Genomic DNA, 13886 nt, shown 5'->3' on the forward strand with positions numbered 1-13886 from the left:
CAGAGAGTGAGAAACAGAGAAAGTGGTAGAGCGAAAGAATGAAATAGAGAAAGAGATAGAGGTAAAGGAAAAGAAGAAAGATATGAAGACACTGAAATTAAAGTGAGAATTTACAACAATCAATTCCACCTTCTACTGTGTATCCATCAGTAGGTCTGAGGAATTGGTCTTTCTGAAACGTCTCCCCTGTGGTGTATGCTATTCAGTGTGTGATGTTTAAAGTGTGTTGTTCTTTGCATCAAACTGCCCCTCCGTCCATATAAATGTCCAGCAACCCAACGATCTTGAGTCGTTTGGCTCTCCCGCGGGGTTAATTAACCGTGGACGATAGCCCTCGGACATCCATTAAAAAAAGCCATAAACACGATCATGCAGTAGTCGTTCCTTTTTTTCACGCACAATCGTAATATGGAGTTATTCAGAAGGATAACCTTTGACCCTCCAGGCAGCGTCATTCTACAGGACCTCTCAAAACTGTGCTAAAACGTCTTACAGCTACTTCATTTGAACTTAATTAGAACACAGAATTAAAGACAACACACGCCTGTTACAAGTCTTCAGTTTTATGGAGGGGACCATTCATTTATTTTGCACACATTGTGATGGGCTAGCATACAACCTTCCCTGATATAACTGCACAGCGCCAGATTTATTTAAAAAAAAATCAATTGTGTATGTCTTTTGAGGGTTGAGATTGGTGGCGTCCCGTTCCCCTACTCTTCCTTTAAATGTGCCATCCCATTGTAATTTGGCTGCTTTCCCTGTCTGTGCTTACACTTGCTACGGATACCAAGCGAATGTAGTTAGATGATTTCTTATTGAATTTGTGAAGCGAACGTGGGTATTTAATCAGTATGCGCTAGGACCGGCGCGGAGCCGCCGCCTTGGTGTCGCTGTCTGTGGTGCTGAACAACCTCTGCCTGAATAGCAGCGCACATCGCTCAGAAGAAGCACAGGCGGCAGCCAGAGGGGAGATCCAGCCATCCAGTACTTAAGCGTTTCCTCTGAACAGCCTACAAGCCCCCTTAAGAACAGCAAGCAGCTCAAGAAATGGTAAAGTAAAATGGGCAACCAGCGGCATTTTTAAATTACTTATTGGGTAGTCACTGGACCGACGGTTGTTTTCCCTAATTGATTGGTATGCTTATGAGAGCTTGCTCTCTGAATGTTGTGTTTGTGTATACTCCCTTACTTTCCGAGTTAATTGCTACTTCTTCTTGTTTTGTGTCGCAACCTGTTTTCAATCGACTTACATTTGAGGCTATAACGGAAGTTGTGAAAACTAACAAAACATAACCACGTAATTTTGACGTAATTAATTATATCTCGTAGCTGAACAGTCCTTAACTCTTGCCAAGTAAACCTGTATAGCGCATTTCTACCATTTGTAAGCCCCTAAACGCTTGAGGAATCCGGCCACTTATTAAGATTAGCTTTACTATTAAACTGCATATTTTCTAAACTGTGATTTGGAGCGGTCATTCAAACACCGAACTTGAGCTCATTGTAGTCCAAAACTTGTGTTTATTATCATTTTATATGAATATAAGAAAAGTAACAGTGCATTTATGAAATTGTATTTTCTACCCCGAACATGCATTGCAACCGTTACATGAATTACCACATTTAGAGCTCACTTTTGTTTCTGGACATATGGTTAATGGCGAAATACAACCGTTTAGGAGATGGCATAGGAACACAGTACATATTTTTTTTGCAGAAGGGCACATTGTTTGAAAGGTCTGAGCCGTGACTGATACATTAAAGTCAACAGTGTTTAGCATCAAAAAGAACTAAAATCATTTTTTTAAAATTCCTTTGCATTAATTGCAGAAGGATTTAAAAGCAGAGTGGCAGAATTGACATTGGTCCATGTGTTAGAAAAGTAAACCTGCTCTCCGTGCAGTGAGCTTATTTTTAAAAGGGATCCATCATTAAGTAGAACAGATCCCGCAGAGTTTGGCGAGTTCTATGTAAGGTGGAAAGATATTTCAGTGGACTAATGACTCTATTGTGGAGACTTCCTGAATGTGGCAGGTTTCAATTTCGAGGGGTCACTTCGCTTTTAAGCCTTTTGGCCTTATGAGGGCAATCAAGTAAGTACCAATCAGCTATATACATTATTAACACCAGTTGTCAAAGGCTAGACACAAAGAAATGGTAGAGTCTGCTATATAATTATATTAACTATTACATAAGCAATAATCACTAACAATCTTCAGCTGTAGAGATTCCACACTGGTATTAAGTTATATGTATTTGGAATTTTAATCTTATTCACCCAATAAGTGTATTTCTCTGCCTTTCTCTTTCACAGGATTCTTGAAGTTGTCAAAAAAGGAGTACATCCGCCCAGTGTCAACTGTCACCAGCATCAGAAACCCTAGGCAGAAGAACCTGAAGACACCATGGACAACGAGACACTCGCGTCAGGGTTCTCATTTATGAACATGACCTCAGGAAACGAAACCTCTGAAAAAATGCCACAAAACGCACTCGAAGTGCAAGTCATAACCATTTTTCTAGTGCTTCTCATTTGTGGAATAGGCATTGCAGGGAACATAATGGTGGTGATGGTTGTGTTAAGAACCAAACATATGATGACCCCAACTAACTGCTACTTGGTCAGTTTGGCCATTGCGGACCTCATTGTCCTTCTTGCCGCTGGACTTCCAAACATCTCTGAGGTAGTTGCTTCATGGGTATATGGGTATGCCGGCTGTCTGTGCATCACCTACCTGCAGTACCTTGGCATCAATATCTCAGCGTGCTCCATCACAGCATTCACTGTGGAAAGGTACATTGCCATTTGCCACTCAATCAAAGCTCAGTTTATATGCACCGTCTCCAGGGCCAAGAAGATCATTGCCTTCGTGTGGATGTTCACCTCTATGTACTGCGTGATGTGGTTCTTTCTGGTGGACACCAAAGAGGTGACATTCTCAGATGGTGTTCAAGTCAACTGTGGTTACCGGGTTTCACGAAATCTATACACGCCCATCTACTTTCTGGACTTTACCATCTTTTATGTCATACCCCTGGTCTTGGCCACTGTTTTGTATGGCTTAATAGCACGGATACTCTTCATGAATCCTTTGCCCTCAACACCACAGGACCCTGACAGGATGAGCTACAAGCACCAGGGCAAGCCCTACAGCTCAATTAAGCTCCCTTCTAAGGGAAGCAAGAGCACAACTAGCTCCAGAAAACAAGTAAGTGCCACTTCCTTTTTGATCACATCTGAAAAGAGCATTAACACCTCTGTCTATACATTGATGTACGTGTTCAGTACTTTAACATATAGCAATGTCCATTAGCTTGGACATCTCATCTCTCTGGGCCTTGGACCTGGTTGCATTGCTCTCAGTAATATTTTTGTATGTTTATAATGTAAAATCTAACTAAATATTACCGATATTAAATAGGACCATCTTTCATTTGGGGGATCATCATTATTACTAGTTGTAAAAGCCTCCTGAGTGAGAATTAATGAAAACATTTTATTGAGATCCTCTGGAAATGGCCCAACACGTTTTATCAAGCTAGACAATGCCACTTTTGGAGGAGTACATGGGCATAATGAATAAAGAAATAAGGTAATAAGTGAAAACCTTACTAGGGCATTTTGTTCTGAAAATCATTTTTCTATTAACTGATCTTTAAATATCTTTTTGGACCCCATCGTTGCTTCCAGTTACATTACTTAAAATATTGGCATCCTAGCACTACAATCATATGCTAAACAGGTTTGGATTGGGATCTAAAATAGGCCCAGGCACCCTAAAAAGAAAGTGACCCACATTTGCGGATTGCGCCTTTTTGGCAAAACACTGATTCAGTGTTTTAAATATAATGAAAAAAAGGGGGGAGTCCCTCTAAAAGAATCATGTGTTCTTAACTTTGCTGAGCTTAACAAATGCCAACGTTGCCAGGACTAATTATGCACAGATTAGTTTACAATGGAGAACCACACCTGAATATATGTAAGTCCTATTCTGCTCAGGCTCCCCCTGCTCAATCTGTATTCAATTAATGGGCCGGCCCAGCTAGAGACTGGGAATGACACCTTTGCTTGGTGAAAGGGATGTCATAGAGGCCCATCTGCCTCCCGAAAGGCCGCTCAGGCCCCCACTGGTGGCATCTGAACAGCACAGACACAGCCCAAATGGGCCACCCACCACACTAAAAAAGTGGCCCACAGCTGCAACTCCGATACCGGCCCATTGCTCATTGCCTGAGTGCCTGTCTTACCAATCCGACCCTGATGCTAAACTATTCAGTACAATGACACTGCTCTCAAGCTAGAAGTGGAAATTCCACAAACAGGAACGGATGAGAAGTATGACGTGATTGTCTTTGTTATAAAGGGCAAAGTTATTATTAGGTAGTTTTAGTGGCCAGCTGAAACTTTGGTAAAATGTACAGAATACATGGTACTGCTCCTAAAATTGCCTACAAGTACATTGACATAGTGATGTAGCATGGGTTTATAGAGTTCAGAATGTGCGTGTATACTTACATTAAACAGAAGACACTGGCTGCTTGGCTGGCATAGTTATTTCACCAAAGGAAGTATTCTTTTATCCTCCGATTTAAAACATAATTCAGAGAAGTAATGTTAAGACTAAGGAATGCTCTAGTACACCACTTAAGGTTCATATGTGTTGAACAGTTAATAATTCACAAAAATAAATAATCTCTTGGGTCTGAATGCACATAGGTTGTACATATAAATATGGAGGTCAATAACTGATATTTTTTACAGAAGGATTCAGAGGGTTAAATAGACAAAGAGAGTACAACTCTTTACCCATCTATAATTTCATGATATGTATGCCATTTAAAATAATATGCCTGTGCTTTCAACTGCTCTGCATGAGAAGAGGGGTAATGGGGGAGCCATACATAGCATGGCCTCTGCAACTTATCCCAAATGTAAAAATACATGCACCCTTCCATGAACCAACAAACCTCTGTCCCTTCACTCCCCCACCCCAATTGATGGGTACTGTTCACAAAAAAATCAATGAGCAGTTAGTATGAGAAAGCAAATCAAGCACTGACGACGGCAAGAATACTCAAAGTGCATGGAAAAGTGCAGTTGAAAAAGTATTGAGCTAGGAGTTACCTTTTTTTTGCTGAAGAGGAATAGGAGATGCCTGGCTAACCCTTATCCAACATGGAGGAGGTCGACAAGCAGGCACCTAGGCAGTTCACTGTGAGGTGCGGATAGGTTGCTGACTCTCTCTTGAAGAGTGATATTTGAATAAGGCTAGAACACAGGCAAGAGCTAAGCATCCATGTTTGGTATTTATGACCTGTGAGTAAAATCTGTATTGTGAGCAGGAAATCACAAGACCACTAATGATGCCACAGACTTACAGAAGCTTTTTGTAGAACCTGTCTTCTGACATTGAATTGCCAGGGTGTTTTGGTAAGCTGGTGCCTACAAAAGGCTGCCCAGGAATATTACTAGACAAAAAGAGTGTAAAAGCCGTTGTTCTTGATTGATCTGACGAGACAATTGGAAGTAATAATGCTTACCTGAGACAACATTAATACCACTGACAGTGCTAGAGATGTCTTTTGAGAGAATGAGATGGACATTGTTGGTGCTCCAGATCTTTAGATCACCAAGAAGAATAGGAAAATTATGTAGGACACAGACTATGCCACCTAGTACTCTAAGGTTGTGAGCCACAGAAGTATTGGTGTACAAGTGGTGGCAAATGTCTTTATAGACTCTTCTGTTGGGTGGTGTTCCTCCCAAAAACAATCAGTCTAAGTGGGACCAAGTTCAGTCAGGCTACACACAAGGTATGTGTGATAAGTAAAGGTTGTCCATAGATTTCCATCCCCAGTCAAAATGAGTTGTTAAGAGATTCAACAAGACCTGATATGTGTTATTGATGCTATGGAAGGAACCATAAGTGGTGTCCTACAGAACTATTTTGTCTTTAGTCCTTTTGCAGTCTTCCTTGGTCACCTTGTGAAAGGCTCTCATGGTTGTGCTAGAGACAGCTGCAAAAAACATTCTAGAAAGAATAACACACTGGAGAATATGTAGTGTGATAAACAGATCTAAGAAGTTGAGGATAATGTTTGGCTCAGCAGCATATGCAGAAGGCTATTGCCATTGGTGAGCGAAGGCGAGTTTGATCATTGCTAGTGATTCACCCAAACTCAAGCCTCTTCTTGACTGAAAGGGTCTGGTCTAAACATCTCCCCTCTTTAGATTGCATTGGCATGGTTGAAAGAAACAATGAAACAATACAGAAATGTGAGGAGAAACTGCTCAATCTGATGTAAGTAGATGATTTTTCAAGCATTTTCCTGACCTTAAACAGGAGCCAACCATCTCTAGTTAATCATGTTAGTATATTGAGCAGCTAAACTATTTTTAACAATAGCACTTGAGCAGGTACAACAGTGGGTTCAGGAAGTTCAGATTACCCCATGGAAAAAAGCTGGCTTTGAATCAGTATTAAGTGTACTGTTCTTAATTCCTTTATGTTATGATCTTTTTGCCTGCTGGTCTCTCGAATCCTCAAGGAAACATCACTTCAGCTGTTCACCTCCAATGTCCTTTGGATGACATTGACTGCCTGTAAATAATCCAAGTGTTTTTTTCAGTTGTGAAAATTTGCCATTCAATGAATTCAGCCCAAATATATCTTGGTGAGGGGTCAATGGCACATGCAGAATACTGATCAGGAAGAGTTTTCACCCCTTTGTTGTCGCTGCATTTTCTATCTGATTTGCCCTTGGTGTACAGAGGTAATATTCCCCCCCCCCCCCCGTATCCTGGAAAACAGATTAATACTCTGTTTCAAGCAGATGGTGTGGTGCTTCAAGGCCAGGCTGCAATTGGTCTGCTGCCGCAGTTGTCCAGTTTGAAAGACACTTTTCACCAACAATCTCATCAGTAATGAGAGAACAAACCAAGTTTTCAGTGATGGATATCCGTGTGTATGTCATTTTGTATTCCTTACTCTGGTTGAACTTACACTTTGATTATGTTGAGAACATGACTGTCACTACAAGGTATGGTTTGAAATGTTTTAGTGAGGTACACAGAGGGCTGTCACTGATCTACATATTGTGAGCTTAGAGACAACTGGTATTCCACAGTTTTTTATAAAACTCTGGCATGGAATCTACAGTCAGACAAAAGCCTGGGACTGCCTTGAAGGAAGATGCCAATCCAAGCTTTGCATCTGGACATAACCTTTGCAGTTTTTGAGCTGAAGCTAAGGCAGCCACAATTATATTTTTGGAAAGTCTTGATGAGGAAGTTTTGCAATTGGCAACAAGAAACATTTTAAGTGTGATGTTAGAGAGGGAATAGAGTTGCTTCTGGCCTTTGAGACCCAAGGTTGTAAATATGAAATCAGCTTACTGATAGTAGGGTCTCCATCTCTTGAGGTAAAGCTGATTTGAAAAGGTGTATCCACTTGGCCTCTTTTAAAGAAAAGAAAAGCTCATAAGGGTTAAAACTAGCTCATCTCTACATATAGAAAAAAGAACTGACATGCCTTCCTATTTGGGTGTAGCTATGGGTGGTCAAATATGTCCAACTGAGACAACCATTCAGGGTTGTTTTTCATGAAATGCAGGCAAGTGAATACAATGAAATTTGGTAGGATGATGTGCAATTGTTGTTTGACTATGCCTAAGACAGTATTTCATGTACTATTATTCTGTCAAGTACCTCAAAGGCCAAGGACGATATTCTGATGTTGAGATTTCTGGAGAAGCAAATTGGGCTAGGATCTGACACACTTGAACTACCCTTTATAATGGAGGCAGCAGAAAGTGTTTTTGGCTTCATTCCAGTTACAGTCTTTCGTAACATCTTACTGATTATGATTCTGCTTACTCTAATGATGCGAGGGATATGTGACTAACAGTAGCCCCACTGAGGGATAAGGTTGCAATTAACACTTATGGGATTTTCCGTCTCACTTGTGGATTTTTGCAGCTATTAAGGGTGTTAAAATTTCTAGCACCTTCCTATTATATACTTTGAGGAGATTTTAAACAATGCATCTGTGTTATATATTTTGTGTGAGTTTTCAAGTTTTAATATGCATATTTTGATGATAAACATAAAACATACAGTGAATCAAATTTGCTCATCAAGCTAAATGCTGTCTAATTAATAGGCAACTTTTAAGAGTTGTTGCTCTCTTCCTAAGCTTATTTTTTCATAGATTTGAAGGCAGACCTGAACATCCTTACAGTTTACCTCTGAAGTAGGATGCCACGACTAACCTCTGGTTGGAAGGTATATTTGACAGGTATTAACATGGGAAATTGGGTTTTTCTCTACAGTGATTTATTTATTTGGTGTAGGCAATGAAAACAATGGATTTTAAAGTATACAAATTGTTCAAGGATATATCCACAGAGGAGTTGAAGATGTGCTTGAAATTCCACAGGACTGTTGTTAATCCTGCCCTCTCATTCTGTTTTTATAAATGACCCAGTTGAATCACTAAGTATAGCCCGAACCTTGCATAACTCCTCTTTCACTTTCATCAGCCATTTTTCACACTGAGACACTGAAATGAACATTAGAATTAGTCTCTTTTCATCTTTGATTGTCAGGACATATACTACTTTTTAGGGCTGGTCACTCTAAACTGGGAAGCAATAAACCCATGCGTTGGCAATGTATAGTTCTGAATTATGACTCAAACAATTGTTTTGGTGACCACAGTATGCTAAGAACCTGTTTAAGACTTTTTAAAATCAAAAGAAGGGGGAGAGGTAGAGGAATAAGCTAGGTCCACCCTCCTGTTCAAGTTATAAACATACAAAAAATCCGAAATCTTGGATAGAGGACCTAGTAGTAGGGGTAGATTTTTGCTCGGTTAGAGCTAGAAAATCTGGTACAAAAGGAAAGCTGTCCTTTCCTGAGTCCCGTCACTCACCGGGGTTTCCCCACAGTGACATGCTTCATCATTGGGGCCATCTCAACCCGCTGCGGGTTGAGGCGTGCTATGACTTGCGTGTTACGTAGGAGCACTTTAGTGAGGAAAAACATCTAACTAGTGGGCGAATTAACTTTATTCTTGCTCCTAGTTGATATGTAAAAACATCTTTATTGGCTATATACAAAGAAAAAACAGGATAAACAATACATTCACAACAAGTAAGAGCAGAGCAATTCAGAATTGAAGTAGTACATTCCACAATCATAACAACTGCAGAGAGAGACAACACGGTTGATTAACATGTGGCAAGGCAACCCCCGGCACACTTCTGCATATAAAGACAGCATCATTAGGATGATGATATGAAAAGTCCCCTTTGGCCTTCATCATGGCAGCCTTCTTGCCCCAGTCTTGTAAATTATCTACCAGATTATTACCTGTCCTAACACTGGCATTGTTAATCTCCTCCATACTCAACTTCATTTGAAAGTCTTGACCTCACAGATTATAGATGGGCCAGAGCTCTATAGCTATTGTATAAGTGTCTTCTGGTGAGAAGAAAGCATAAAACGAAATGTCTATATTGTATGTTTCCCCCTTTGGGAAATGGGTGTAAGGAACATGGAGGTTGTAATTAAATTGCCTCCAGCTGTCAGTAAATACACCAACATTTGTTTCCAATATGCTGTCACAGTTAAGCATGGCCAAATCATAAGTAGAAATTCAGGTACTCTAGCTGGAAATCTTGGGCAATTTTCTTTATTACTCAAATAAACTCAGGTCCTGATTCACAAACTGTACATTTGAGTAGGTTTACTAATTTTTGCTATTCACAAACTACACTTTTGCAGTTACTTACAATTTTGTAGAAACTTACACTTTTGTAGTAAGGCATGACCAACCACTGATAAGGCAACATCTCCCATAGATAATAACTAACCTGGGCGTAGTGGGCATAGCGAGGCTACGTGGAGCACCACGGAGGTTTAAACAATCTCTGCACACTCCGCGTAGCTCTGCTACGCGCCATCTGCCTCCCACCCGCCCTATTAACAATAGTTATAGCAGCTTAAAAATCAATATAAAGTATTAAAAACGCCTTACCTGAGCTGCGTCGTCCCCGGGCTGCCCTCATCCTCCATCGCCACGTCTTGATGACAATTGCTTCTATAACTATTGTTAATAGGGCGGGTGGGAGGCGGGGGCTGGTGTCAACTCTGCTGCGCCGCGGAGTGTGTGGGGTGCTGCCTACTCCGCCTATTCGCGAAGCGCGGAGTACAGCCGCCGTCAGTAGTAGGAGTAACTGCAGGGCGGTGACGTGGGGAGGGGGAGGGGCAGGGTGGGGGGTAGTAAACTATGGATTCCAGAGGTTTACAGGTAAGTTAACATATAAATTATTAAAACAAATTTTGTTGCGTGCACTGCATCCCCAAATGCGATGCTGTGCACGCAACTAAATTCGTTTTATTAATTTATATGTTAACTTACCTGTAAACCTCCGGAGTCCATAGTTTACTACCCCCCTCCCCACGTCACCGCCCTGCAGTTACTCCTACTACCAACCACGGCTGGCGGAGTAGGCAACACTCCGCACACTCTGTGGGAGGAGCAAAGCTCTCCACCAACGCTTAATAATAACAGAGGTAGGGACATAAAACTCCATGGAAAATAATGTAACATTAAATCAAATTATTTAAAATTGTTAAAAATAAAATAAATAAAAATGATTGGATTAATTAACTATCCAATATTTAATGAGTGATTTAGAGTTTAAAAAATAATGTAACAATTTGAGTTTTATTTAAAGTCCCTACCTCCACTATTTTCTATGGGAGAGTGCTGCAGTACCAGTGGTTGGCAATTTGTAGCGAGGAACTAACTGCAAATGTAGTACATTCTCTCAAAAGTGTAAACTTACTCAAAAGTATAACTTTACCTCTGTGAATCAGGTCCTGTGAGTATAACTGAAGGTACAAGATAGACTATGTAAAAAATAATTTCAATGAACTGGAATTGGGCATAGTTTATTTCCCTTTTATTATTAGCAAGAGCCATATTTCACTCGGAATCAGTAAGATGGCCCCATATCCCTCTCCCACTTGTAAGGCAACATACCTTCACAATGCAGGACATAAAGCATATCAGTCTGCCATCTCCTGTCAGCAGATCCAGTTTTGGGAGGGAAGCCCTCCTAGGTAATTTGAATTGACTTCAACAGTGTAGCTTACACTGGGAACTTACTTGTCTGTACTCCAAACTGATATCTAGTTATTACCATATTAAAAAACCTCCCATCATCTGACATACACCGCCAATCCATCACGAAGCCTTATACTCTGCCCACAGCCTGAGGAAACTTAATAGGTCCCATCTGAAAATTGACTCTATTCATCACCCTTTTCACAACCAAATCCAGATCAAACTCTGCAACTAAATTAAATAAGACAGTATGTGGTCATGCTTGCCTGGTGGCAATGAATAGGTACCTTAAAGTAGTGTTGTCATGACAACCAGCCAATAAATGTTTCTGTTGTTTGGGTGAGACAGCTGGCCGCATCACAGGCAGCATGTTGCTGTTGAAAGTCTAAGTAGTAGCACCATTGTTAGCACTGCTTAATATCAACCTTGCCAACAAGCACATAACACTTTGAAAAGCATAAGGACACCAGAAAAGTACTACAATTTTTCTTAGTGATACATGCTACATGAATGAAAATTGAAAATTGCAAAATTGTCCTGAAGGAGATTGAGCGATTTATAACATCCAGGAATTTACTGATGTTCAGGACTACATTATCCTTATGATCATCAGCACAGGTGTTTCAATTCCTTAGGCTGTCAACTCTGGGCTAGATCTGGAAACTTGCTTGCATCGTTGTTAGTCTTAGCTTCAAGAGAGAATGTAGGTGTTCAAGATTAGGGGTGTTCAGTTCAGCAATCCTTTGTATGCAAACCATCTTGCCCTCCTCAGCCTTAAGAGAGTTGAGCTGCAATGACTGCTAAATAATTTATACAGTTATACCGCCATAAACACCCTGGAGGTAAATTTAAAGAAAACCCAAGTGGTCATATTTGACAGGAAGTGCTCCAGAGGTGGTTATTCGTCATACAACAACTCTGAACTCTCAGTAGGAAAATAATATAAAAACCTGGGGATTAACAGTGACTCTAGGGACACTTCTGTTAAGCATCGTAGTGACATCACCATCAAATTAACCTTTATAAACTTTTCAAAAAGTTGACAGGTCCAAGCCTAGCTTCAATGTTGGAAGTTATGTGAGCTAAAATAGGACCCACTTTGTCGTATGGCTTTGAAATTTCCCTAGATAAACTCAGCTCTACACTAAACCAATATGTGAGTAGGATCTATGAAAAGGTTCTTCAACTGCCAAAAACTGCGTCTGCAGCTCAGATCCAATTAGAGCTAGGCCTCCTAAAATCCGAAATGCTAAGCCTGGGTGCTCAATTAAAATTATGCCACAATTTAATGCAGGCCAGAGCTGGTTCTCTCGAGTCCCTGCTATGGTTAGACATCAGCTCCAGCAATCCTGGTGGGTCACACAGTCAGTTCTTTTATGAATGTGTGCAGGAATTATCAGCATGTGACCTGTGGAACCTTAACCCAAGTAACGGAAGTTTCAAAATAAGTATTAAGAAACGCACCCAATTGTGTTCCTACTCTTCTGACAAGGTGACCCTTACCAAATGCAAGCAGGCATGGGCAGTAATCAACTCTTATCAGTTGGCCTATCTTCCATCATATCTGCTTGTACATACCCCGTGTATTTAATACAGAGATTCCTGGCACTTAGACTTGGTTAGTGGCATTTTTTGAAACATCTTCCCTTTTGGCGGCGTCCATCAGACGAGTTTGTGTGCAGGTGTTGCGGGAAATCATCGAGTCTTTGGAGCATGTTATATGTCTCTGCCCAGCCCTGATGACCCTGCGTAGATCAAAACCGGGGCCTGAGTAGAATATATTGGGAGTCTGTTCTTGCAGGCAGGGTATTATTGTGGCATTGAACCCAGGGAACATGCCTCTAAACATCAGCTTCACACTCTTCGTCCATCTTGTATATTGTTAGTTCAATCAGAAATCTTCGGTACTGTGTCAAAACTAGGAAACAAACACAGGCGGACATAACAATGGTACATTATTTAAGCTGCTTTCCAGGAAAACTGGTGTACCCTGGCCTAGCCTCACAAAATCGAACTTGAATCTATCCTTTATACTTGAAGTCTGTGCCCCCCGATAACAGCAGAATCTTGTCAATGGGCCCATGAAATTTTGAGTTGTGTGGCTGAGGAAAAGATGTGACAACAACGATTTGCTTTTGACTATTGGAACTCTGAATTTTATACTAAATTTGGGAGGCCATAAAACAGATCAAGTTAAATATGACTTTGAGAACCCATTCAGCAAACCACGGCTGAATTGTCGGATAACACATTCCAAAGCCCACCAGTTGTTTAACACTCTTTGATTTCTCACTGGCCCACGAACATGTACTTCCGATGGTGCTACGCTGCACTTTTTCCAGTTTGTTGGTCTACCTGTTGTTTTTAGAAGGGACCTTTACTTTTGTTAACTCTATTTATTGATACTTTTCCACCTTGTGTTTGCACTTAAGCGAAGGTCACCCTTCATTAAATAATTTTTGTGTCTTACTTTTATTGAGAATGATGCGAGCAGTCCAGTGAAAAATGTTTGAATAATTTTTTAAGCTTTGTCTCTTTTATAAGGATTGTTATGATTTAAATAATCAAACAATAAAGTATCTTCATAAGTAGTTTAGCCTACTTTGTTTGGATGCCCAAAAAGTCTCCATATTTGTCCAATTACTCAGGCATATGTGGGGCAGCCGTATCAGGGATCTTTAAGCATACAAGTTTGTTATCTGCACCATGTGAATAATATCTTCATGCACTAAAAAGACATCTTCCAAT

General features: G+C 40.5%; 1 protein-coding gene across 1 annotated transcript in view; it reads left to right on the top strand.

The window, feature by feature from the left end:
- Nucleotides 1-950: 950 nt before the first annotated feature.
- LOC146812325 (thyrotropin-releasing hormone receptor-like) overlaps nt 951-13886 on the top strand; it is a 479777-nt gene continuing 466841 nt past the window's right edge. Inside the window, exons 1-2 of the mRNA XM_085614581.1 lie at nt 951-1053; nt 2318-3212. Coding sequence (XP_085470707.1) covers nt 2409-3212 — 804 coding nt within the window. The 5' untranslated portion in view covers nt 951-1053; nt 2318-2408. The remainder of the gene's footprint in view (nt 1054-2317; nt 3213-13886) is intronic.

This window comes from Triturus cristatus, chromosome 7, assembly GCF_964204655.1.
Source record: "Triturus cristatus chromosome 7, aTriCri1.1, whole genome shotgun sequence".
Classification (NCBI taxonomy): Eukaryota; Metazoa; Chordata; class Amphibia; order Caudata; family Salamandridae; genus Triturus; species Triturus cristatus.